General features: G+C 46.3%; 2 protein-coding genes across 3 annotated transcripts in view; both read right to left on the minus strand.

The window, feature by feature from the left end:
* Positions 1-19502, minus strand: part of srl (sarcalumenin) — a 33373-nt gene extending 13871 nt beyond the window's left edge. For both annotated transcript variants that reach the window (XM_061223061.1, XM_061223060.1), the window contains exons 1-2: positions 19344-19502; positions 442-543 (exon numbers count right to left, since the gene is read on the minus strand). In XM_061223061.1, the coding sequence (XP_061079045.1) occupies positions 442-543; positions 19344-19470 (229 nt within the window). In that variant the 5' untranslated portion in view covers positions 19471-19502. The remainder of the gene's footprint in view (positions 1-441; positions 544-19343) is intronic.
* A 3201-nt stretch (positions 19503-22703) lies between these two features.
* Positions 22704-26970, minus strand: part of tfap4 (transcription factor AP-4 (activating enhancer binding protein 4)) — a 15513-nt gene continuing 11246 nt past the window's right edge. Inside the window, 1 exon segment of the mRNA XM_061223270.1 lies at positions 22704-22835. Within this exon segment, the coding sequence (XP_061079254.1) occupies positions 22704-22835 (132 nt within the window).

Genomic DNA, 26970 nt, shown 5'->3' on the forward strand with positions numbered 1-26970 from the left:
GTTGAAACGGCTGAAATGAAACCAGCATGCGCAGGAGTCTGAGAGCTGGAGAACACCCTGTCCTGACTGGCTTCAGTAACACACCTTATGGTCTGTGACCTAAAGCTCAGCACTTGCGCTTTTAATACACGTTACGTGTGAAATTTGCAACGGAGAATGTGCCCAGTCTTTTAAGCCATATGGATACAAACAACTAAGCTACCCATTGAAAAAGCAAATGTAATCGATATCTGCATATAATTATATATAATTAACTAAGTAATAACAAAAAGTAATGACAAAAATAATGTAATACTCATTTTAAAGAATAGATTTTTAAAAATGCCGATAAAAATAATACAATAATGAAACTAATAATAATATTAATAGTAATATTAAAAGTAATAATACCAATACTACTACTAATAATAATAATCATAATAATAATCATAATAATAATACCTGCGAAGTCGCCAGCTGGCTCCTCTGACACCAGCCTGAGCGTTTCCTCGATGTGAGATCTGTCTCGCAAGATGGAGGTCAGCACATCCTCCTCGTCCTCCTCTGCAGAAAGAGGAAGAGCAGTCGCATGTCAGTCCAGAGACACTGTAGTTTGCGTGTGTAGTTCCACACGCGTGTGACCTAGTGTGTCCCGTGCAGTGAACACTCGGGATGGCAGTTGACTAATGAGAACAATAGTAACTCCAGTGCAGCATAACCTCAGTAAGACGAAGGCTTCCCTGCTGAAAAAAGAAACAGCTAAAGCTAGGTTTTGAAACAGCTGGTATTACCGGTGCAAATCAGCTCCCAGTTTGACATGGTTTAGCTGGTTGACCAGTTGTGACCAGCTCAGACAAGCTCCCAGCACTAGCTGGTTGACAAGCTCATACCCAACTAGACCATCTTATGACCAGCTCAATGTTCAAGCAAGTCAAGCTGGCATAGCTGGATTTCACAGCAGGGTTTAATCATTGTGATAGTTATTTAGCGTGCAAGTACCACATTCAACCGTTCAATTTTGAGGCTGTTACACTGGAAAGAGACATTTCATGGAAAATAAAAAAATGGAAACAAACATAAATAACCAAATAAATAAAATAAATAAGGACTGACCAAGCGGGAGGGCAAAATATCAGTGGTAACCAAAGCAACCAGCAGGCAACACAAAAACATTACTTCACTGGGTTACTCTACCAGCTGCGTTCTGAAAGCAATTCAATAGCAGAGCTGACCTGCCCTTTGAAATCCATATTGTTAGTGCTCTCCTAGATACCATCCTATTTCTGTACACGTTTATGAACAGGGGAAGCATGTCCCACGGGGAGCTAACGACCAACGATATCAAGTTTTAAGGCGCAAAGAGTGTGTGGCTGGATATGATAAGGGCTCTGTTCTCTTGGGTATATATATATATATATATATATATATGTCAACACACAGATACCAGGCCCCGGTTAAGTGCACTAACTTTGTGCCACATACTCTAACTCTAAAGACCAGTGTTTATCTACGAAGTGTTTCAAGTGGGTAAAAAGTGGCTTTATTGTTTTGCTTTTATTGAATTGAACATGGCCAAACAATGTTCCTCTGAAGCAGCCTCTTACAGGGATAATCAGTCTTACCCAGAAAGAGACGGTGTGGGTGCAGGCTTTTGTTCCAACCCAGCAGTTACACACCTGATTTTACTCATGAATCTCCTGAGTAATGACTCTAATGGCTGATTAGTAGAATCAGGGGTGTAACTATCTGGTTGGAACAAAAGCCTGCACCCACGCCGGCCCTTTCTGGGTAAGATTGAGTATCCCTGCTCTAATAGTTGGTCATGTTCAATTCAATGAAAACAAAGCAATAAAACCTATGTTTTATTGGCTGTGCACATTGGTGTAGCTGACAGAAGACAATCATGAAAGAAAAGATGTATTATAAACAGGGACTCCGGTCCTAGAGAGCCAAAGGAAGTGCTGGGTTCAAATCAGGGGCTGGCAAGAACTTCTGCTGCTGTCACCTATTCAGTTTGAGGTTTGATGCATTGTATGTTCAGAGATGCTCTTCTGCATACCACTGTTGTAATGTGTGGTTATTTGCGTTACTGTCACCTTCCTGTCAGCTTTGACCAGTCTGACCCCCATGGCAGACATTTGCTTCATGTAAAAGTAAAAACAATGTTGCAAGCAAAGAAAAAAAAATATATATATATTTTTTTGGATCCTTTCCTTTGGAGGTTCTAACGCATAGTTTCAGATTCAACCAATCAGATACTACCATTTAGTTCTCAGAATTGAAGTAGGCCTCATTACTAGTAATTATTTTACCTTGTACTTTGGTTTTCATTAAGAACCCTGTCTGAGCTTGGTTCATAGGACTACAGAAAATCTCTATTAGGGTATTATAACCGATAGGGTTCACTATGAAGTATGACTTGCGGCAAAAAATACAGTCAATAAAACAGCTAGCCCATGAATTATCGCAAATGAAATAACCGTATACGCATGCAAGTTATTGTATAAAAACAGACGCGCAAGTAGAGGAGCCATGTAATCGTGTGGCTCGCGCAGTAGTGCTCCATAAACTACAGAAATAAAACAGGGCCCGCAGATCGGAAGGAGCAACTGCCCAGTCCCATATATAACACAGACGTTACGGCTGGCTTCTATTAGCGCATCAAGAGAAAGGAATGTGCCGGAATCACATCAAACAGAAACGATGCTGTCATTGTTCCCGCAGCGGACGGGCTTTGAACCAGCTCCTCGCATTCCTACCCCCCCCCAACCTCCCTAAAAAAAGAAAGACAAAAAAAAAAAAAAAACGGCGCTTTGAGCAAATCAACTCAAGCCTGCGCTACAAAAATAACTCCAGGGAGGAAAGCAGCCAGCTTTCAGCGCACGAGGTCAAGCAGAATCTGCTGGTTCACTGTGCTTGAGGTGCGCCTCGTGGACTGAGTGACCGGGCTCTGCGAATGGAGATTCTGTTCTGGTCTCCATTTCAAAGCAAGCAGCGAGAGAGTAACGGGTACACTAAATCCTTTTAATTACTCTAAATCGTATAAATGCATAATTGTGCATGATAAATTTACTGTGCTTAGAGATGCTGTACGCTGCATGCCATTTTTTTTAACACCCGTAAAAAATACTTTCTGTACGTATGTAACTTGTGCGATACGGTGTGGTTTAAACTAACTGTTCACCACTCAAGAGTATTGATGCATACATTTGTGAGAGATTCCTTTACTACTTGTGTTTTTAACAAATGTGCAGTTTTCAATAATGTAATTACACAGCATCTCACAAACACTGAAGGAGCGGGCTATAACAATGGTATCTATGCACCTGTCTGTTGCAATTGCCTCTCAATTGCAATTGATGTACAAGAAGATTACATAATCAGGATTTTCTTTCTTGGACTCATTAACTTGATATGAGATGCCAATTCTAAAGAAATTGCAGTTCAAAAGTCAGACTCACACATGCATGAGTCAAAGGAAGACTGTTCATGTACTCCTCAGTGCAGGCACCTGATCAGTGGGCACCTGATAGTAAATATGATCCTGTCATCCCGGCCAGCTGAAGCCCTCCCATCCCTGGGTGGTGCTAGCAGCAATCACGGTCTTGATTCAAAACCAAACTTACACTAGAACAGCACTTTAACAGCATGAGACACCCAACAACGTGTGCGCCATTTAATTAACAACAAAGATAATCAAACACCTGAAACGTTTAGCCTCATCCTTGTTACAAGAAAAAAAACATTGAGTTGAGTATCTTGAGCAATGCACTGGGGGTCTTTTCAAAATGTCCTCAGAGAGCTTGGCTGCTCCTCTCCTGTATTGTGTGTAAGCGCAGAGCGCTGTCCTTCCTGTCACCTGCTGCTGTATCTCCATATAAAGGTGTGATGCTAAGTAATGGGCGGGTCCCGGGGTACGCGCCGCCTGATTGGTGGATTGTCATGTGATTTGAAACAGGCGGATGGCATTCATCTGTCATGGCGGCCCTGGCAGGCTTTTTACAGTATTAAGTTCCAGGTCTATTTATGAGCCGGGGGGGGGGCCTCGGGGCAAGACGACAACGGCGTGTCATTTGGGACAGAGAATGACATGTGTATGGCCTTTTTTTTCTTTGTAGGCATCTCCTTCGATAAAAAAAAAAATCCACAACTGTTTTATTGCGTGTTAGATGCTCAATTATTCCCCCCCCCCCCCCAGATTAGAATGTTCCAGCTATTTCAGGACCGTGAGATTCTGTCCGCAGCCAATTTGGCGTAGCGCTTCTGACGTCTAAAAATACGCGGATGAGGACTTTGTTTTAAACGTAACTATGGTTTCACAACAAGCGGCCGAGCGGATGGGGTGGGGGACTCCCCTCTTTCATGACACGGCCGAAAGCGGGTCGGCGAGATCACAGACCCGCCACGCACACACGGGAGGACCAGAGAAACGGGCGCCCGCTCTCTAATTTTAGCGGGCCCCGGCAGTCCGCGGAGACTGTCCTTGGGTGCCCAGGAGCGTGCGACCCGCAGGTCGAGTTTCGCGGCCACCGCGCGGAACGGCGGTAAAATCGGCGACAGCTGGGGGGGGGGGGGGGAAGGATTCACGCCTAGCGGCTGTGGACACCGTCATGCCGCCATTCTGTCCACGCGATCCTCGCCCCGCCCCAAAAGCGCTGGGACGCTAACGGCGCCGTCGGCCGATAATGAGACCAAACGCAGACTGCAGGGCGGACGCAGAAGGGCGTGTCTGAATGCATACAGTGCATGGTATATACACACCTGCACGTGCACGTGCACTTCCCCCTTTCCGCTAGAAATGGCTGTAATCGTGGCATAATCAGAATCATAATGCGAAAATCTCCATCATCAGTCATACATTTTCCATTCCCTAAGTCGTTAATATTAATTTAAGTGGAATTAAAAATGTAATTATCAACTGTAAACACAGTATTTCTACTTGTGCATTACAGATTACTTGCATATACTGTACAACCAAAAATAGAAATGACTTTATGACCGGTAAATATGATTTCAATATGGTTATTAAATCAAATAACATACCAGACACCGCCATTGTTGTGCGGAAAACAGTCCCTCAATGAAGTTTCAGTCCAATGTTTCTGCTGAGTCTAGAGTTTAAAACTATTGTCAAAGCTCAATAATACTGTCAGTATCAGTAATGTCTGCCGTGGGGGTGACAGACCGCACTGACTAAATGATGAATGTAAAGATGGAGACAGGAATTCAGACTGACACGTGATCACAAATCAAATGAATCAATATTCTCTACAGAGCAAGAACATTCATACAGCTGATTTTTTAAATCTTGGTGACACTTAAACAAAGGATAAACAAACCAACCCAAGAACCTCCAGTTCTAAACAAGTACATGCCTCAGTGTTGGAAACCGTAAGACAGAATCCCATTTATGGAAGTATTTCCACCAAACTTGTTTTTTTTAAATTAGATTTTGGACACATTACAGGACACAACACAAAGCTGCTGTCCAGCAATACCTCAACAAGCACGCAATAAATCTCCCACATTACAACCGTACAATGAATAATGTTTTCACATCACACAGAGGGCAAAGGACCGGGCTCGTCCAATGGCCATGGACGATGGAGGGATTTGAACTTTGACCTGCCCCCACCATTCTATGTCACCTTTTTCTGAACTGGTTCTGCAACTGCTCTTACTGTACTGTGTCACTGACTGACTGCTGCCGTCTAGTTAACCTCCATGACCCACAAGGGCCCAGGGAACAGAATTTTGTTTTTATTCTCAATACATGGCTCTTATTTCCTTAAAATATTTTGTTCTCTTAAAAAGTGTATTGGATAAGCACTCTTAAGCACATTTAGATGCAAGGAACACAACAAGAGTTTCACATATTATTAATTAATTAACCTGTCAATTAATACAAATAATAATAATAATAATAATAATAATAATAATAATAATAAGAATCATAATCATAAGCATCATAATAATAATAATAATAATAAGATAGAACCAAGTAGTAGACTTCATATGTGTAGAACCTTTCAGAACATGGCATTAAAAATGCTTTCCAAAAAGAGGATAAAATAAACCAAGATAACACAATAAGGTAAAAAGAATTGATTGAATATTACATGCCTGCAGTGGCGTACAACAGCTCTGTGCTGCCACAGGAGTCAGTAGAGCCGCTGAGAACAGCTGCTGCTGCAAGTCACTTATTAGCGTCGTCATCTTGACCATCTGGGTTCTATGAGCGTGCTCTTATTTTTTCAGGGGAGCAGAACATTCTGTTCCAAAACAGGGAATAATTCCACATTCTCGCATGCCGCATGGCGAGGCAAGGGCAGGAAGAACAGGAAGCAGGGCTGGAGCCACGGAGGGTGCAGAGAAGGGCACAACGCTATTCTCATTCAGGAATTTTACACTGAAAAAATGCTTCGTGGGATAAACCTAAATTTTTACCTCGGTTTTATCATTTATATTTTTCAGGTTCAATTGAACGTGTTATAGAAAATACATTGTAGGTGCAACAAATTGAAGAAAAATGTCTAGGTTTTTAAGTGCATCAATGCACGGAAATCTGAACGATATTTAGAACAAACTGCAACACATAATGTCAAGTCTAACAGTACTTGTGCTTATCATACAAAATGAATTTTTAATTCTAATGTAGTTACATCAAGGTATGCAATTAAACCACTGTTATTGAATGTTTGAATAACGTTAACACTAAAAAACAGCACTGTGTGTAATATATTCCGTGTGTGGAATGTGGTTAATGCGCTAGTATTTATAGTGTGTGTTCAACATAGAAGGCGCTCCCTGTGGGGCTTCATCTCACAACTGTTGAGAGCTTCTTTTTCGAGGGCCTATTTCCAGGCTAGCGGTGGGACCGCGCTCTCCCTCGAAGGGGCAGAAAGACCGCGTTGTCATGGCGTCGGTGAGGCAGCGGCCGCGTCCCTTAACCGTTCTTAGCACCTGCGCCGAAAATGACGAATCGGTGTTCCTCGCCCCCGCGGTCAAGCGAGCCCACGTCCGAAATCACGGAACGGATCTCAAAAGCCAGACCCGTGTTGCGTTTACCCCGACCAATGAAATGCAACCAGTGGATGTTGAGAACCTACAAAAGGCCGCCTCTCTGGTTGAATTACTGATGAACTATGTATTCGCTTATTCGGACCTCCAATGCCAGACCGCGTCTGTAAAGCTTAACAAGGTGCTCAGCTGATGAGGAGATCAACCTGAGGCGATGTCTGGGAGTGGCTCCTATAAGAACCCCTCTCCCTCCGCTGGCGGACAGACAAGCATCCGAGCCTTCTCGAAAGACCACCCCCCCCATCTTAGAGGCTGCCAACCCAGACTGAAATGAATCCACCTCACCCCTGGCATTAAGTGCACCCCCCAACCCCACCCCATTGGCCCGTGCCCACATAGGGAGGCCCACAGCCTGTGTATTCCCCGTGGCGGTCCCGATCCAGTGGTTGAAATCAGGGATGTGAGGCTGGGGGAGGGGAGGGGGCTCCCGTGTCCCCTTCCACTGGGGCGGCTGGACCCCGTCCAGCGGCCCGGCTCCGTGTCAATGACCGCCGTGTCATCGACACACAAACCCCGGCCAAGACTCTCACGGAAACCCGGCCCCTCATTGCGGCCACGTCACCCAGTGTGCTGTGTGTGTGCGCTCGGGAGGAGGTACGTGAAGGCATGTTCCATCCATCCGTTCATTATCCTAACCCGCTTATCCTGAGCAGGGTCGCAGGGGGGCTGGAGCCTATCCCAGCATACATTGGGCGAAAGGCAGGAATACACCCTGGAGAGGTCGCCAGTCCATCGCAGGGCACACACACCATTCACTCACACACTCATACCCACGGGCAATTTAGACTCTCCAATCAGCCTAACCTGCATGTCTTTGGACTGTGGGAGGAAACCGGAGTACCCGGAGGAAACCCACGCAGACACGGGGAGAACATGCAAACTCTGCACAGAGAGACCCCAGCCGACGGGGATTCGAACCCAGGACCTCCTTGCTGTGAGGTGGCAGTGCTACCCACGCACCATCCATGCCGCCTGAAGGCATGTTGACTTGTTATTTTATTTGATTTTTTTTACAATTTACCAGATTTCTGGAACATGACGTACACAAACAGTACATATGATTCCTCCCTTGAACTCATTTTCTTGGGGGTCAGGAATCCAGCGCATTGTAAGTATTATATAGCAAAATGGTCATTTGGACATGTATATTTTTCAATTTCTCTTCGCGGGGAGTGCTGCCACAGTATCTGCACCCTACACTCAGAGTATCTACACTGCTGCTAGGGCAGGGCGGTTAGGGCGGCCTGTAGCGTAGTGGTTAAGGTAAATGACTGGGACACGCAAGGTCGGTGGTTCGATCCCCGGTGTAGCCACTATAAGATCCGCACAGCCGTTGGGGCCCTTGAGCAAGGCCCTTAACCCTGCATTGCTCCAGGGGAGGATTGTCTCCTGCTTAGTCTAATCAACTGTACGTCGCTCTGGATAAGAGCGTCTGCCAAATGCCAATAGTGTAATGTAATGTAATGTAATGCTGCTGATTCCCATGCGACAGGCCACACAGGTGCACAGCTTCATTCTCACCACTTATGCATATGGCTTGGAATTATTCATAAAATACCTCAGAAAAATGGAAAGCTGCAATATACCCTTTGGCATTTTCACTGAACAGCTGAAACGGAGACATGCCCAGCACAGCGTCTTTTCCACTGATTACATCTGCAGACTGCTAGTGCGACCATTTTACATACCCAGCGTAAACCCAGAGGCAATGGCTTTGGATTTCAGAAGTTCACCACCTCTCTCTCATGAGGTTCACATGAGCACTTTCAGATATTTTTGGAAGGGATGGCTATCAGCTGAAGACAATTTATACAGTAGCATGACATTACATATGACTGTGTAATGTTACCGCACAGCACAAGACCCCGTACTTCAGATGATTTACATCTTGATCTGGCCATGTTGCCTTTCACTAATTCTCAGTGTCTTTCTGGAAGAGTACAGTCATTTTCTGGCCGACCACACCACACGGTTAGGCAAACGTCAGGCGATTGACAGCTGGATAGGACTCCACCATTGGGCCTGTTCAGGTTCATCCTGGGTCACGACTATCAGTGCTGTGAGTCAGCATGCAGTTTTAGTCCTACTTAGATGGAGAATCATTTGGACCATTTGAGATCTTCAACAAGATTTTGACTCTAAAGAGGAGACTGAAGGACAGACTCTAACACACTCATTTAAAAATGTGCTTTACGTACATTTGTACGCGTGACGGTAGCCTTGCGTGCATAGTAAAATGTCCAGTGCTATCAGAACAAAATGTCCTCTTTCTGAGATTTAACACTGCCAAGTTTGCTGTGGAAATAAACAAGATATTATAAAGTATGCCAAAGTCTATGTAGGTTGATTTCCCTTGTACCAATCGTCCAGTACATTCCACAGATATTATATCTTAAAGACATAAATAATCAAATATTCAGCTTCTGCTTGTGGGTGCTTTGATGGGCAGTGCCAGTGTTTAATCAACGTTGCTAAATTCCCGCAAGAGTAACGTTGATCCCTGGTGGATACATAGACACTCTCCTAGAGTTAAATTAACAGTCCACAGAGTGTCCAGATCGACTGACATTGCGTTGCCTGTGCTGTGACCCCATCTCTCCCTCTAACCCTCTCTTCTCCCCCTCCCTGTCTGAGTAAAGGTGAAAAGACAAAAATAGGGCGATTGTCTGCTCTATTTAAAGCAAACTAATAAATAATCGCTGAAGCAATGTCACTATGTGGATGCACCAGCAGGAGCGAAGCCCCTAAAAATAAGGGTGTGTAATGTTAGAGTCTGGGGGAGGCTGGACAATGCCAAAGAAGGTGGGGGGTGGGGTGGGGTTACATGAGCTATCAGTGCCAATCTGCCTCAGCATTCACAGAGTAGACAGAAGATCAGAGTGATGTTAACCTGTCACTAACATCATATATCTGGATACCAGATACAGTACCAAAGACAGGGGTTATGCAATAAAGAAATGACAAATATTTACAGTGTTCTTTCTAAATATAAAAAATGGGTAAATATCAGGTAGAAGGGATGAGGTCATCTGGCCTGATGTCACCCTGTGGTGCAGCCCGCAGGTCAGAATGAGATTACACAGGAGAGGATGGGAGTGACAGTGATTTCATTACGGAAGATCTTACTATTAAACACACATACACACACTCCATAAATACTCAGCAAAGAGGGTCATTTTACCTCATTGACCAGAGAACCGGTTAGAGATAAAAATCTAACACGATAAATAGCTTGCACGTCGACCTTGCCTTCCGCTTTGCTTGGGTAATCGACGGAATTGAAGTTAATGTCTGGAGCGATGACTTTGACCGCAGACACACCACGACCCAATCACAACCGTGAAACGCTGCCAACGATTCCTTATCTGACCTTCTGCCCGTCATCCTCGCAAAGGCGGGAGACGAGGGCCGCACTGGGTAATCCGGGCGGCTCGAGGCGGTCCTCCGGGACGTCTCCAGCCATCGATGGGTCGCGGTCCTGCGGTTTGGGCGGTCAAGACAACCGATGCTGATCACAGCACGCAGTCATTTCATGATTCTGATTTGAGTTTGGGAAAGGAGAGCGCAGGGCAAACACAAGAAGTTCTTCAGTTTTTCAGAGTCAATCGAGGAACGGTGAAAATAGAACGGCCACTGAGTGGGGTTTTTTATCTTCTCACTGGGCAGTTTGTTTACCTCACTTGCTGTATTTTTAGGGGTTCAGTCGAGGTCTTAACTTTTCCTATTTCCTGAAAAGTGTCTGTAGAAAGCCTCATGAATACGAAACAGAACTGAGCCGGAACTGCAATAATGCTATGATTGGTCAGAGTGATGAGGGCATTTGTGAAAGGATGTCGTAAAATTTGATTGGCTGGATTAGACTCAGTGAAAACCCCATTTATGGATACATTTGCCAAGAATTAGTCTGTGCCAAGCGATGCTTACATGTACAGATATGTTTTCTGGTAAATCTTTTCAGAAAACACAACACGCATCAAGAAATTAAAATTTGTTATTACATTTGTCTGTTGGGAGAGATTCGTTTTTATGCACAAAAACACATTTCTGAACCAAATATTTAGTTGGTAAGATATGTGAATTTGTGAATCTCATTTTATTTCTGTAACGTTCTTATGATTTAAGTGATGATTTATGAGACAATAATAACTTGATATTCTGCAGGACAGTAAATGAAGTCAAGGCCATTGGGGAGTCAGACTTCTTTGTGCGTTTAGATGCGGAGATCCACACAATATAATTTCCCTTTCACTTTGCCATCTGTTCATCATTGCTTTCTATTAAGTGCGTCATCATATTTTTTAAACCTCCAATAAAGAGAAAGTGCAAATACCAGACACCTACATGACTCATTCCAATACAAATGATGAAAATCATCGTGCTCAAATTATCCTGTCCGTGGTACAAAGAAGCAAAAATGAAGAAACATGATTGGAGAGGGATGAGAGGGAATTTAACCCTGGAGGTGCCAGGGGGGAGAGATGAGCTCCAGACATCTGCGCCCCGGCCATGTGTCCTTGTTGAAGCTGTTGCCTGGCAACCGTGTTCAGTTTGGAAAAACAAAGTGGTCACAACAGCACATTCAGAAAGAATGCCTCGGACAAACCAGGCACAGACCCTGGCTTATTGGTCAAAGTACAGTTTGTGATCGTCCATTGAAGTTTTGTGTCACGGCACAACAGTGACAGCACCAATACCTGCCTGTGGTATGTCTGTGTGCATGTGTGTGTGGTGGAGGGATGTGGGGTGTGTGTGTGTAGTGGGGGATGTGGGGTGTGTGTGTGTGTGTGTGTGTGTCCTTACCGTATCCGTGTCATTGTAATAATATTCATTTCTGTCATGACTGTCTTGTAGTATTTCAATCATCACATTTTTTGAGGACAATTTGATGAGACCAATGAGAGAGCAGTGTTTGCTTGTGTTGGCACTGTGACTGGTTGAGTGACAGGGCCATCTGTGTGAATAATGTTGAAAGGGGTGTGGTCAAAAAGTTGGGTTGCTTGTATGTTCAAAGGCTTTACAGGGAAAGGACTGTTTTGGGGCGAATTCTGAGTTGAATTGTTTGAATCATTTAATCAGACTCACTGCCTGTGATGGTGTGAATGTACACAGTGCAAAACAATGAACAGGCTACGGGTTCTCAGAAGAATGCTGCTTTACAGAATTACATCATACACACTTCTCAATACTGTGTGTGTGAGGGTCTGTGTGCGCGTGTGTGTATGTGTGTGTGAGTATGTGTGTGTTTGTGAGTGATTGTGTGTGTATGTGTGCGTGTGAGTGAGTGTATATGTGTGCATGTGGGTGAGGATGCGTATGTACGTGTGTGTATGTGAGTGTGTGTGAGTGTGTGTGTGTGTGTGTGTGCGTGCCAGTGTGCTGATGCAGGTAAACCCCCAGGATCAGGTTGTGCAGGCTACTCCCAAAAGGGTAATTGAATTAAAGCTGGTTTAATGTAATTAAGGAAAGAGTGCAGGAGAGCGAGGGGGATATTCCTTCGGCAGAGGGAAGCTGTGGTGGATGGCATTTAAGAGCACCGGCACAGGAAACTCCAGGGAAAGGGGGGCGGGGGGGGGGGGGGGGTGCACTGGATTTAGCAGGTATACAGCGGGTATCTGATGACAGCTGAGTCCTACTCTATAAACCTCTGACTTTCCCCCCTGTTAAATGTTAAATGCCCAACCACAGTACAGCAAGGGGGGGGTGGGTGGGTGGCTGAGGGGGGCTTCAGCCAACCATTGTCACCACGAAACACGGCGGGAGTAGCAGTTGTTACGGTCGAAATTAAGAGCAGCGCTCACATCTCTCCACGCCGCGGGCCCGGGCCGTGGCGGCTGAGGGGGGCTCTGGGACGCATCCCGCGGATGGCGACAGGTGCCAGGGTTTTGGAAGCCCAGTTCCTCCTGGGACCGAAATAGCCCCACAATGGGTCAGGGGATGGAAAGAGGAGGGGGCCGAACATTCCTCTCCTATTTTAAGGCAGGAGCATCAGCCGCCTGCAGTCATAGTCACTGTGACAGCCCCTGTGACTGTATTTCAGATGCTTAACACACACATACACACACATACAGTATGCGCACACACACATGCACATTCATACACTTATTTATATACTCATACATACATGCACGAGCACACACACACACACACACACGCTCATGTGCACATGTGCACACAAGCATACACACACACTTATATACAGTGAGGTCCGTAAGTATTTGGACAGTTAAAAAATTCCTGTTCTTTTGTACTCAAGCACATTGGGCTTAAAATTAAACAATAAATATAAGATTAAAGTTCAGACTGACTGGCACCTTTAATTTGCTAACTTGTCTTTATTGATAATGTAACAGCTGATAGCAGCAGCAGAATGAATATTAGAATATTATATTGTGTAATTATAACCTGCTCAAGTGAAATCACAGTACACCAGTGCTCTGTCTTCTTAATGATGGTTCAGTTTCTTTCGGTAAGCATATTGTTTGGCCTATGTCTCGGATTGATTTTTCATTATTTCTCAGCCTCACAATGGTTTCCTTGACTTGAAGTTGCACAAATCATGTGGACAAACGCCAGTAACACAAAAAGCAATCAAAAGCCTTGAATCAAAACTAGATACGGAAGATTCCTGCACTAAGGAAGCGTTTGAATATACCTGACTAATCAGAAACAACCAGGAAACCAAATTAAAGTCAAATTACTTTGGTGCCCCTGAAATAGTGTGGGCTATGTATGAAAAGGATCACCTTATGTGGATGTAAATTAAAGGTGACAGTCTGCATTTTAACCTCATATTAATTTCAAATGCAATGTGCTGGAGTGCAGAGCCAAAACAACCAACTTACAACTGCCATTTACAAATGTATGCTCACACACTTTTATACTCATTTTTACACACGTGTGCACATGCATATACACATATACTCAAGTTTTGCATACACTCACACATATACACACGCATCCTCTCTCTCACACACATACTGTACTCGTTCTCTCTCCTTACTGTATACAGTATATCTTGCTCTGAGACAAGGTCATCCCAGCCTTGCTGCTTCCAGCAGTATATTCCAATGTGCCGTGGAAGAACTTGAGCCACAATGGCTACCTGCTCTGTTCCTCTGCGGTTTCTATACAGTTTCCCTGCATGACTGGCTGCTGCATCTCAGCACTGCCATCAGGAGCCAAAAAAGATGCCAGATCTCATCTCCTTTCATGCTGTCACAGAGCAGACACTCCGTGGGGAAGCGCAGTTGGGGATCTCTAATTCTTATTACACACCGTCTCTGCACAAAGAACGATCCTTAACTGGATTAATTCACATGGAATGACTGGAAATAAGGAGCCCTGGACTGGAGTATTGAGAACTGGAGCCCTCAATACTCACACCTTTAATGAAACAGAGTGAAGGTCATTTGGATGTCTGGCACATCTTCCTCAGAGTCAACAGAAAAGCAAAAGTGTTCTGGAACTCTAGCATTCAAAAACGTCATGAACGAAAGGAAGTCTCCAGCTGGGAACAGGAAGCATTGCGAGTGTATAGTCACCCTCCTGATAAACTATCTGAACCATCGCAAGGAAAAATCATAGCAACCGTGAAAACAAATCAATTAAAGCAAACAAAGCAACCAAAGAAAAACATAGTGAGAGAACACAACAGAGGCTTCCGTCCTGAGAACTTCACCACTGTGCGTAATCCCCAGCGCGTGTGTATGTGGTGGTGGGGGGGGGGGGGGGGGGGCCTTCTTCAAACCAGCACCAAAGAAGGAAAGGGCAGAAAACGGCAGAATCAGCAGAGATGACAGGATGGTGCTGCTGGCTGTGACAGACTGACACCGCAGCTCCACCAGGTGTGCTTTCACCTGGCCTCAGGGCACCCCACACCCCACACCCCAAATTCAGCTCCTGTTGTGACAGCTGAGGAACCCCAAAGGGAGGCTAATCACACAGCTGACACTGCCCATCCCCTATTTTTCTCTATTCTCCCAGAATACCCTGCCCTGTGTGCGACCCCTGACCTCTGTGTTTCCCCTTCATGTTTTCGGTGAGAGTTGCTTCAACGGAGGGCAGTCTTCTTAACACTAAAACTATTTCCACATTACCAGCCTGTTGTTACCCAAGGATAAGACAAACTCTTTTTGTCATGATAAATAATGTGCCACCCTGGTGTAAAATCCAGCTATGACCAGCTTGAAATACCTGCTACCAGTTGTTTCAAAACATAGCTTGAGCTGGTCAAACCATGTTGAGTATGGAGCTGGTCTAACTGGCCAACCAGCTACCAGCTGTTTCAAAACCTAGCTTGAGTATTTTTCAGCAGGGCATTCCAGCCCTTTTCCTGTTTACACAATTGTGTCATGTGACTGAGCAGCTAGAGTCAAGTTGTGATAGGGCACTCCAAAACGGGGAAGATAAACAGGGGGAGACATATGGTGCCACCTGCATCACAAACCACTCTGAAGGAGGTCACTTCCTCAATCACATACTGTGGCTGAACCATACAGACCAAGCTACGCATCTCAATATTTACAGTAGATGCACAGGAACGTGCAACGAACTGTCCAGAGTTTCTAAAAAACCTGCTGAGTGCTCGTGCAGGAACTCACAAAGGGGGTAAACACGCCCCCACCCCCATCTTCCAGGAGGAACACCTTAAATGCTGAGATTATCCAACCCTCCATGCCCTCCTCTTGTCCTGCTGTCATCCCAGTTAACACAAAACATTCTCACAATGTTGCTGCCATATAGTGACAATGCTACAGCTCTAAAAAAACATTCCAGTAATATTATGAGAGCATTTTGTGAAACTTTAATCTCTTAGCAGGAAGGCTACCAGAGTGGTTCAGATCAAGACACAAGGCCCTCTGAACTTAGTTTGTATGTTAGGTTCTGCTTCTGACCAGCCAAGCACTGCAACAGAGGTCATGAGGGTGAGGGAATAGAGCAGGGATACTCAAATCTGGCCCTCAAGCAAGGTAGGGCTGCTGGTCATGGTTCTTCTCCTCTAATCAGGACAGATTTAACCCCAGGACACCAGATGAGCTAAACCTCTGGCCAACCTAGCGGCATTAATCAATCAGTTATCTATAGAGTAGAAATGAAATGCAACAGAAAAACTGGCCTCTAGGCGAGGGTGGGAGAGTAGGGGGCTGGAGGATAGGGGAGTTGGAGGGTCTGTGATTCTCAGAAATTAAAACAAGCTCAGAACAGTCAGTCTCTTGTGCACAATACAATCTTGCATTAGACCTTGTTCGTTAAACCAAAAGGTACATCTTTCTCTGGGCTTAATTAACAGATCCATATTTTTAATTGAATTCATTTTAATCTCCACTGCTCACACTCTGCCCCCGAGCAGCAAACAGGGGTCGGAGAGGATAATAACCTGCTGATGGACCCACAAGAGTCTTTCAGAACCTCAAACCACCACACAGCACACAAACGTGCAGGTCCAGGGGAGTCAGTCGGGGGGGAGGAGTGGAAATTTAAAGAGGAACCACAGGTACTGTAGATATGCACAGGCCCCTCTCCTGGGTAGAGTTACTAATAGATATCCATTGGTTTTGAGACTATGGGTGGTTTTAGGAACAGCCCTTTTTCGATCCCCCACACAAATTCTATAACTGAATATAATAGGGTGAAAAATTGCAACGCAAGCCATAACGACCACAACACAAACCATTGGACTGCTATGGCCTTTGACCTGAACACCAGTGCAGTCACTGATTCTCTACACAAGAAGTCTCAGGACCGAGCCTTTCCGTGTTTACAGTTACATTCATTGAACGGAGGCTGGGATAAACAAATCTACCGGTGTAACGAGTTAGAGATTTAGGGAACTCGCTGAGCCTCACTGAAAAAATCCCAGCAAGTGGAACAGCTGGAAACATCTACAAACTAGATTTGCATTTTTGTATTGCACAAATCAATAATAATAATAATATTGACTGTGAATTGCCTTTGCACACGGAGACATTCAAACTCTAACACCTCACTCATGACATGCACCAAAGCCTCCTCTGTAGCCATCTGTGGCACCAAATACTTGGCTGAGAGCAGCTGCCTTGAGCTTGCCTTAGCGGAGCTAATACCACTGACAGGCTTACCCTCCCTACTGTAAAATCCAGCTATGACCAGCTACCAGCCGTTTCAAAACATAGCTCGGGCTGGTCAAACCCTCTTGAGTGTAGAGCCAGTCTGAATGGGTCAAGAGGCTACCAGCCATTTCAAAAAAACCCGAGCTGTCTTTTCAGCAGGGCTTTCTCTCAGTTGCGCTGCATGCATGTGTGACCTCAGGAAGCACAGCCACAGAAGTGCTAAAATGCCAGAACAGAACAGAACAGAACAGAACAGAAGACGGAGCGCTCCCAGAGAATCGTCTTACATCTCCATGTCGGCAGCAATCCTCACGAAAACGATCTCACAAGCACCCGTGCGCTACGGACGCGCTCGAACACCAGCGAACGCACGCAAGCGCACCTGCGCATTGCGCACGCTCGTCGAAACGCCGGTGTGATATCGACCAATAAGGACCTCGGCGCTGTCGCGCAGACGACTGCAGCAGGGGGCTCAGGTGGCAGGCCCTGCAGGTGACGGGGACACGATGTACCCGCCGGAAACAGCGGACGCCCCGCACGGGCAGAGCCGACGGAGGTGCCAGGGCCGACAGGCTGCACCGGGCCCGGCCGGCGGTCCCTCCCGCCGCGATAATGGATGTCCTTATAAGGCTGGCGGCTGGGAATAAATTGCGATTGTGACAGGGCAGGCTGGGAGCAGCTGTGCTGGGTTCCTGGGGGGGGTGGGGGGGCGACGTGAGGGGAGAGGTGTTGAGGATAAGCCCGGGGTGTGGGGCGTGGGGGTGGGGGGGGGTGTCGTTGGGGCCTGCGCAGTGCTCCACGGTGTCGGGTTACGGTTGGCTTTCCAATCTTAGACACCTGATGGCAGCTCTGGATATGAGGGACCAGGCCTGAGCTGAACGGATCCCAAGGACGCACAAGGGTAAGGCTGCCCGCTGCCAGCGAAAAAAGACCTCTTCCGCTTTCCTGTGGGGGCCAAGACATCAGGCCGCTAGGTAACCATCGAACCAAGGCCAGATCAATTTCTACTAAATGCCACACATTGCAAAAGGAAGACACCGCCACGATCCTATGAATCAGATGCCGGGCGGAGCTTGGGCCCATGAAAGTATTAGCTTATTAGCATTAGCATCCGGCATAAATAAGCAGGGGAATGTATGTTCTGAACCTGCTGTCAGTTAGCAGGGCTGGTCAAAGGTCACGGAATAGCAAGAATCTCTGAGAACCAGGCCGCATCTACTTTTTCACACCTACAATTAAAATAAAAAAATTGCGATCTATTTGTCAGAAGTGCAGAGAGGCAGACAGAGGCCAGACGGACAGAAGGACAGGCTCAGCTGGGCTCAGCTCTGCTCTGATCCCTCTCTCATTCTCTCATAGTCTCTGACCGTTGGGGGACTTCCATCAGCTGGTGACAAGCTTCAGAACAGCTCACATCGGCCCTCCATGCCAAAAACATCTGATATTTCAAAGCCCACTTAAAGGAAGAGAGGGAGACTGTGTGTATATGTGTGTGTGTGTGTGTGTAGTGTGTGTGCACTCTCAGAAAGGAATACATGTGAACACTTTAAAAATAAAAAAAGGCCCCAAACTGCAGCGTCTGCACCTGCACTTTAAATAAAGGCGACCGGACGAAGCGGCCGCGCGCATACCTCAGGCTCGCCCGGGGAAGCGGCCATCTTGTTTTATAACCTGATTTTAAATAGCGCCGGAGCACAGAGCTGTGGAACCTGCCTCCCGCGGGAGTCAGCGTGACCGCTGCCCGAGCCCGGACACCCCCCAGCTCTCCCCCGACTTCCCCCTGTAATCCCACAATATCACACCCACGGCGAGGGCAGAGAGAGAGGCACCATCACAAGCGTGCCCTTGTTACAGAAAAGGGGATTTCACTCATGACAGAAACAGAAAAAAAGATTTTTGCTATCGCTAAGTCTGCCAACAAGAAGCGGCCCATAGGAGGAGCCCCTGTCCTCCCCCGCCTCGGTTAGATTCCGCGGCCGTGCCCCTTGCCATCGATCCCTTCGAACAGGAAGTGACTTTTCACCCTGAGAAATTCGAGGGGCACCCTGCCCAGCAGGCGAGCATGCAGACGGGCCCCGACCCTACCCTCACGCCCTCCGTGCGTTGCCTTCGCCCCGGACGCGTGCCGACGCATGCACGCGAAACACAAACATGAGACGAACACTTTCAGAAAAATCAAAATGAGTCCCCACTCACCCGTTCTGGTCAGGGCCAGGAAAAACAGAAAGCAGCAGATTGAGATAATACCCTTCATTTTGGCAGCCAGGAGAACTCTGACAGGCAGAGTGGCTATATATACCAGGTGGAAAAGGTCAAAGGGCATGGAAGTTGAGGGCGGGGCTCCGGAGCAGGGCGGTGGGTGTGGCGTTGGCTCCGCAGGGGAGGTGGGGTTGCTTTCGGGGGGTGGGCAGGGGCAGTTCTGTGGCAGCTCTGTCCCTGCCACGTCGAGGCGTCGCGAGCAGCTGTCTGTTCCTTTTAGAGGTGAGGCAGGGAGACCTGACGTCAAACGTGGAAGGAGGGGAACAGCTTTACGTTCCGTTTCAGACGCAAAGTGTCGCACAAAAACGACTTTAAAACCTTAACATTCATCGTCATTAAAAGCAAGAATGATTTTATTTATCCGCAAACACGGTTTGTTGCTTTGTTCGGCATTCACTAAAACTAAGTGAATGCAGAAATAAAAAATGTGAAATGTGTTTACTCACAAGTCAAGCAATATCCATTTTCTTTTGCTATCATGTACCTTGAATGTGTACTTCATAATCACTCAAGGGAGCATGTTATAGGGAAAGTCAAAATATCCCACACAAGATAAGAATAATATTAATAATAATGAATGAATGAATAATCATAAGAATAATAATCTCACCTCTCCTGTTGTATCCTTTTGGACTCCGAATCCTTTTTTTTACAGATAAAAACTGCCCCCATCCCCATATTAAATAGGTCTAGTGTCAAGCATTATAATTATGAGTTGCGATGAGGTTTATTTCACAACAAACCTGCTGAACAACTGACAAAAATTTTTTGTATTATTTTCCAGCAGGGCTATAGAAATATTAAGTGATTGACCCCTTTTAATGGTGATCGTATAACTGCTGCCATTTTGTGGCACATGGGAATTATTCTGATTCTTTTACAGGTTAGGAAATGTCCATTGAAGAGCACCTTCCCACAGTCACAGGTGCTGTAAATCCTGTCCTATTTCAAAATGGAGAATGTAAAAAATGATTTTGATAACTTAAGAATGGCACGATACGTAAATGCCAAACTCAAATGACCTCTGTCTAAGATTGGTTTGTGTGTGTGTGTGTGTGTGTGTGAGTAAAATCTAAACACAGTTCACAGCAGGGGAAGACATCCCCCCACAAACAGCTGCGACAGTCTCCAAACCCTTTGACAAAGGGAGGTGGGGGGTAGAGAGACAGTGGAGCAGGTGTACAAATATAACCACTGAAAGGTGTTCAGGCATATCATCACACAAAGTAACAACAAAAATAAATTAATAAATAAACTAACTAATCAAAAGTAAAACTCACCCTGCAGTTGCCACACCTCTCATTGTTCCCAGATGAGAGGCCTTGGATGCATAGCGGAGACCGTTTCGAATCATATGAAAGCAAAACGTACTTATATTGCACATTTCACAAATAATTTTTCAGAATACGCTTCGTAGCGCCACAATAAAATACAAAGCCAAAATAAAACACATTCACTGCGCCACGGAGGCCCCCTGGCTCCTCCCACACGATCTGCCTGTATGCTGGGGTGCCCAATCTTCACCTAAAATGGCCGCCCGTGTGCTGCTCTTTGTTTTAGCACTAAGTCACCTGATTCTACTTATCAAGGTATTGTCTGAAGACTATGATTTGTTAATTAGTTGGGTGCGTTTTTTTCTTAAGAATTCATTGTTCACTTGTGTAATTATGGGGAAACGTTGTTCAGGTGTGACATCAAACCCTTCCCTCCCCTTTCATGTGCTCCAAACCTGTTAATCTGATCTGAACGCGGCATCAGACAGGTAGTAAGTGGGTGTTTCTCGACACCAAGAATGCAAATTATGTTCTTCAGTGAGACCGCACTTCCAAGAACACAAGGACAGAGAACAGCTGTGTGCATGTGAGAAGCAATGTCTGCTTGTGCCATGAGGTTATGCTCTGCTCCTTACTGTCCCATTACAACAGAGGCTAGTAACACGCCTACGTGTTTTAGTTAATACACTGTAGCGAAAACAAAAAAATGATTCAGCAATTAAAACACATATTTCTTGCCTCCTTTTCATTCTTAGAATGATTTATTATTATTTTTAAGATATTTTTTAGGCCTTTTTCAGCTTCATTGGACAGTATAGTATAGAGAGACAGGAAGAATGGGAGCGAGAGAGAGGGAAAGACATGCAACAAATGTCAGACGGTCAGATTTGAACCGCCGACATCGCGGCTGCCAATGAGCATGCGGTCAGTGCTCTACAGGCTGCGCCACCGAGACTCTTAGAAAGATTTATTGGTGAAATGAGATGATCAAAAGGTTAGTCTCACAACGTCACTCCATCGAACAATGCATGGTGGGATATAATGTCTGTTCTGGTTGAGAAAGGATGCATTGGATGCATCCTTGATATTTCAGGGGAATCAAGAGTACTTCCGGGACTTTTATCCGTTCTTGATTTTGGAACAGGACTTGGGCGGTCAAATATGACATCACACAAATTCACAAAATCGTGGTGATGGGCACGTCTGAGGGTCTCCGTAACCCATGCTGCCATGACGTCTACCTCTGTGAGGGGCCCTCCCTGGTCTCTCCAGAATCAGCTGCTAAATTTAACCAGGGTGGTTGACCTTTAACCCCCAACAGATCTTCAAGGATTGGGAAGTCAGAGTCGGGAATCCCATGGAGGACCCAGTGCGCAAGAAGTTTTTCCGCCGTCCCAAACCTTCAATCCTGCACACACACACACACACACAGACACACAATTCCCAGGGAGCTCCCACAAGTTCACAAAATGACTGCCCACCCAACAGAGTGAGAGAGAGCCACAGAGAGAGGGAGACGGATACAGAGAAAGAGAGGGACAGAGTGAGAGAGGGAGAGGGAGGGACAGAATGAGAGAGAGTGAGGGAGAGAGGGAGACAGAGACAGAGAGGGACAGAGTGAGAGAGGGAGAGAGGGAGACAGAGTGAGAGAGAGTGAGGGAGAGAGGGAGACAGAGACAGAGAGGGACAGAGTGAGAGAGGGAGGGGGAGAGACAGAGTGAGAGAGAGTGAGAGAGAGGGAGAGAGGGAGACAGAGACAGAGAGGGACAGAGTGAGAGAGGGAGAGAGAGAGTGAGAGAGAGAGAGGGAGACAGAGACAGAGAAGGACAAAGTGAGAGAGTGAGAGAGAGTGACAGATACAGTGTGAGAGAGTGAGATGTAGACGGAGACAGGGACAGAGTGGGAACGAGCCGGAAAGAGCCAGAGAGAGAGGGGGAAAGAGAGGGAGAGAGAGAGCGATTGAGTGTGAAGGGTCACCAGCCACATGCGCGCATGCCACTGGCTGTCGTCATGGCGGTATTTTCTACACACTGGCGGGCCGCACTCTGCTCTGATGGCGCGGGGGCTTAATATAGCGCCCTGCCTCCCAGCCTCGGGGCGCTGTGCGGCTGACGTCAGGCCGCTCTTCTGGAGGGAACTCGTCCAGCCCGGGCAGCTGCAGCCAATGAGAGGATGACACTTGTGAGCAGACCGGAGCGTTAGGGCACGGAGACGGGCGGTGGAGGGAATTTTAAAGGAGCTCCCGCTCTCTCTGGATGGACAGATGCTGCTCCGGTAAGAGGAAATGTAATATAATAATAATTTTCTATTTAGCTGATGCCTTTATCCAAAGTGACTTACAGTTAATTGGGACTAAGCAGGAGCCAATCCCCCCTACAGAAGCAGTACATAGTAAAGGGCCTTCCTCAAGAGCCCAACAGCTGCGCAGATCTTATTGCGGCTACACCGGGGCTTGAAACACCAACCTTCTGGGTGGCAGCGATGTACCTTAACCACGAGGCTACAGACTGGCCCCGTTTCAGTAGAGGACATTTTCTTTGAATGGAGGCTGGTTAAAATCCCAGAACGATATACTTCCGAGGTTTCAGCGTGTATATTTGGGAGCATTTCAGGACAGGGCGTAAGCCACCATTTCGGTTTGATAAATATGACACCGCTTCACTGACGTCTCCCATCAGCAACGACGACGCGTGAGCAAGGCTGCAAGAACAGAACGTTTTATACTTTCACGGTACGGTTGGGGAAAATAGTACGAGTACATTTTTTGCATACTGCCCTTCGTGTACTATAAAATATGCAGGAAACAGTAGGCCGCACATACTTTGAGGACACAGGAGTCAGGAAGCCATTTCAGACACGGCTCATGACTGAAGCCACGTCCAAACCAGCGCATATGCCTACTATTGAGTATAGATGTTGAGGACGCTGGTTGAGGAAGTTAAGTAGGTGAAAGTTTCTCTAAGGCAGTGCCTGAAATGGCTTACCGGTCTATGATTGAGTAGGCAAGTTGTATACAACTTGCATGCACCTTGTATACTCAACAGAAGGCAAGTAAGCGTTTGTACACGGCCAAAATGTACTGTACTTGAAAGCTTCACTCAACAGGTGAGCATGGCCATGTAAAAGGAGAACATCCTATGACACTTCCACAGTACATTTGGAATAGTTTTTTTGCATACTGGCCATTGTGTACTAAAATGTATGCACTAAACAGTACACAGCATGCAGTTCACCATATGCATAGTAGCACTAAGCACTTCTGCTTTTTAATCTGTAGCACTTTGAGGTTTTTTAAAAAATATATAAAGTGCAATACAAATAAAATTTATTATTATTATTATTATTGAGGACACCATAGTTGGCTGATTTGGGCACACCCGTGAATGAGTAACAGCCAAGGCCACAGTACTGCAGATAGGATTAACAGACTGTCACCAGTCAAATCAAGCCTGCTACAATGGACCTGAAATAATGTCCCCCCTAGTGGACAACACTGTGCATTACAGTTCATAAATGACATTATTAGCACACATTTTGAACGGTACTCAGTAAAATAGATAAATAAGCCAAGCAAGGAAACAAAAGTTGTAAAAAACAAAGTACAAACTTTATTATTCTTTCTTTACAAAGGCACACGCCTCTTCCCCCCAGGTTTTTAAACAAAATATAGTAGCTTCAATGATCATGAGGGCAGACACTCTGTCCAACAGAATCTAAAAACAAAATAAAAAAGGAAGGTGACAGACACAGGAGGAGAGAGAGAGAGAGACAGAGACAGAGAGAAAGAGAGAGAGAGAGAGAGGGGGCAGGTCAGAGGAATCACACAGCTGTCCGGTTTTAACTCACAGCAGAAAAGAGCTTCATTGTGGAAGGGTCCTTTCTTTTAATAAGAAAAAGAATCTGCTTCTCCACTAAAATTACAGTAAGTGCTAGAGCTTAACCCCTCCCCCCCCCCTTTAACCCTTCACAAACCAAAAAAAGAAAAACACTTTGATATGTTTTTGATGTTTCTGACGAGGATATTTGAATAGTAGAAAAAAAAAAAAGACAACCATAAAAAAAATTAAAAATGTTTAAAAAATTAAAAAAAGAGAACGACCCCATGGCTTCATTAGAGGAAATGCTTTCCTTTAGCATGGGTTTTAAAAATTCTTTTTTTAAACATACAGGAGATCCAAAGCATTTCAATGATCTGAAACCACGACACCCCACCAGCTGCCCTGCTAAAAACAAATGGAAATGTGTTGTTTTGGCTGTTTTCCTGTAGGTTTGAAACAGCTGCATCTGTAATTGCCCCGAATGTGAGCTGGTAGCAGCAGATCCCTTCCGCCTGACCTCACAGTGACCTCTGCTGACCCCACACAGGCATGCGTTTTTCGGAAGAGTGGGGGGGGGCTGCAAAAAGATCCCAGCAGATTGAGAACATTCCTTGGAATGGAAACGCTGGACTTGCGAGTACTGGCAAATCATTCATTGTCAAGATAATGTTCAGCCTTCAGGGCGGGGCTTAGCTTAAAATTTACAACAAAATAGAAAACAATTAAAGAAGTATAAATCTTGGAATGTTTCATACGAACCACACCGCCTCTCCTACGTCCGTCCATCCGCCCCCCACCCCATACGACAGCGTTACTCAACTTTTTTAACGTAATTTGCTCCTACCCGTGCGCTACAACACCTGATTTCAGCCATTATTTTACCGGCTTGGTTGAGATAATAAGCCAATTAGTGAAATCAGGTGTCGCGGTGCACAACAGGATTGAAGCAAATGCCTGCTGACACCGCGGCCCTCAGGACGTGGGGTTGAGTAGCGCTACAGACACTGCAGGACGTGGGGTTGAGTAGCGCTACAGACACTGCGGCCCTCAGGACGTGGGGTTGAGTAGCGCTGCAGACACTGCAGGACGTGGGGTTGAGTAGCGCTACAGACACTGCAGGTCGTGGAGTTGAGTAGCGCTACAGACACTGCAGGTCGTGGGGTTGAGTAGCGCTACAGACACTGCAGGACGTAGGGTTGAGTAGCGCTACAGACACTGCAGGTCGTGGAGTTGAGTAGCGCTACAGACACTGCAGGTCGTGGGGTTGAGTAGCGCTACAGACACTGCAGGTCGTGGGGTTGAGTAGCGCTACAGACACTGCAGGTCGTGGGGTTGAGTAGCGCTACAGACACTGCAGGTTGTGGGGTTGAGTAGCGCTACAGGACGTGGGGTTGAGTAGCGCTACAGGACGTGGGGTTGAGTATGAAAAGCTCATCAGAACATCAGAACAAGAAGTAAAAACCGACAGGAGTCCCATTGAGCCACATCTGAGAGGGTGGGGAGGGGTGAGTTTAACACCAAACTGCACCCCCCTACTCCCCAAGTGCTCTGCACCCCCCCAAAGGAGAGGACCCTGTGTTTCTCTGTGCGCCCCCCCAGACCTGAGCACTGTGTGAAGCACGTAGGTCTGATTTAATGCCCCGTTGTGTGGGTGTGTTAAAAAAATCCCCCTCCCTCCCAGAATCCCTCATTTCTACAGGGCCTGAGACGCGCGTGTGCGTGCGCACACGTTCGCTCTCTCAGGCTTCGCACAGGAGCAGCGCTATTTACACAAATTCATCCGCTATAAAAAACACCACGTCGCCGCAAATCAATCGTACGGCACAATGCATAGAGAGGGCGATTCGGTTACCCCCGACCCTAAAACACGCGCGGGCGCACAGACGCACGCACACACACACACACACACACACAAAGACGGGGCGAGACGGGGGAAACGCTTTAGAACAGGAAAAACATACAAAGAATTAAGCGCAGAGAAAGGAGGCGGGAAGAGGCCGCACCGGAAGGTTAGCTTATTCAACGCGACGCGAAGGAGCCGATAAAAGCGTACGCACGATTCAAAAAACACCAAAAAGGAACAATAAGGAAGAAGTGCCGTAGGAACGGTGGAGCCCGGTACAGTTTCAGAGGCGCGTAAACCGGGGCCCAACCCGCGTGGAGGGCCTTCCCCGCAGAGAGAGAAACGGTAAGTGCGCTCCCCGCCAAACCCTCCCCTCTGTGATCATACGGGCCGGCCACAGCTACTCCCCCCCCCCCCCCCTCCACGTAACGGACACATTTCCTCTAAGTCAGAAGCCAGGAGTGCGGAACCATTTTCGTTTCTACGTTTCAAACGCTCACAGTGTCAAGCTAAACAAAGCCGTCTGGACATGGGGGGGGGGGAACAAACAAACAAACCAACCAAATAAAGATTAGTGAAAGAAAGACAGAATATACGCATATATATATATATATCATATATAAAAAAGG

Source organism: Conger conger, chromosome 16, assembly GCF_963514075.1.
Source record: "Conger conger chromosome 16, fConCon1.1, whole genome shotgun sequence".
NCBI lineage: Eukaryota > Metazoa > Chordata > Actinopteri > Anguilliformes > Congridae > Conger > Conger conger.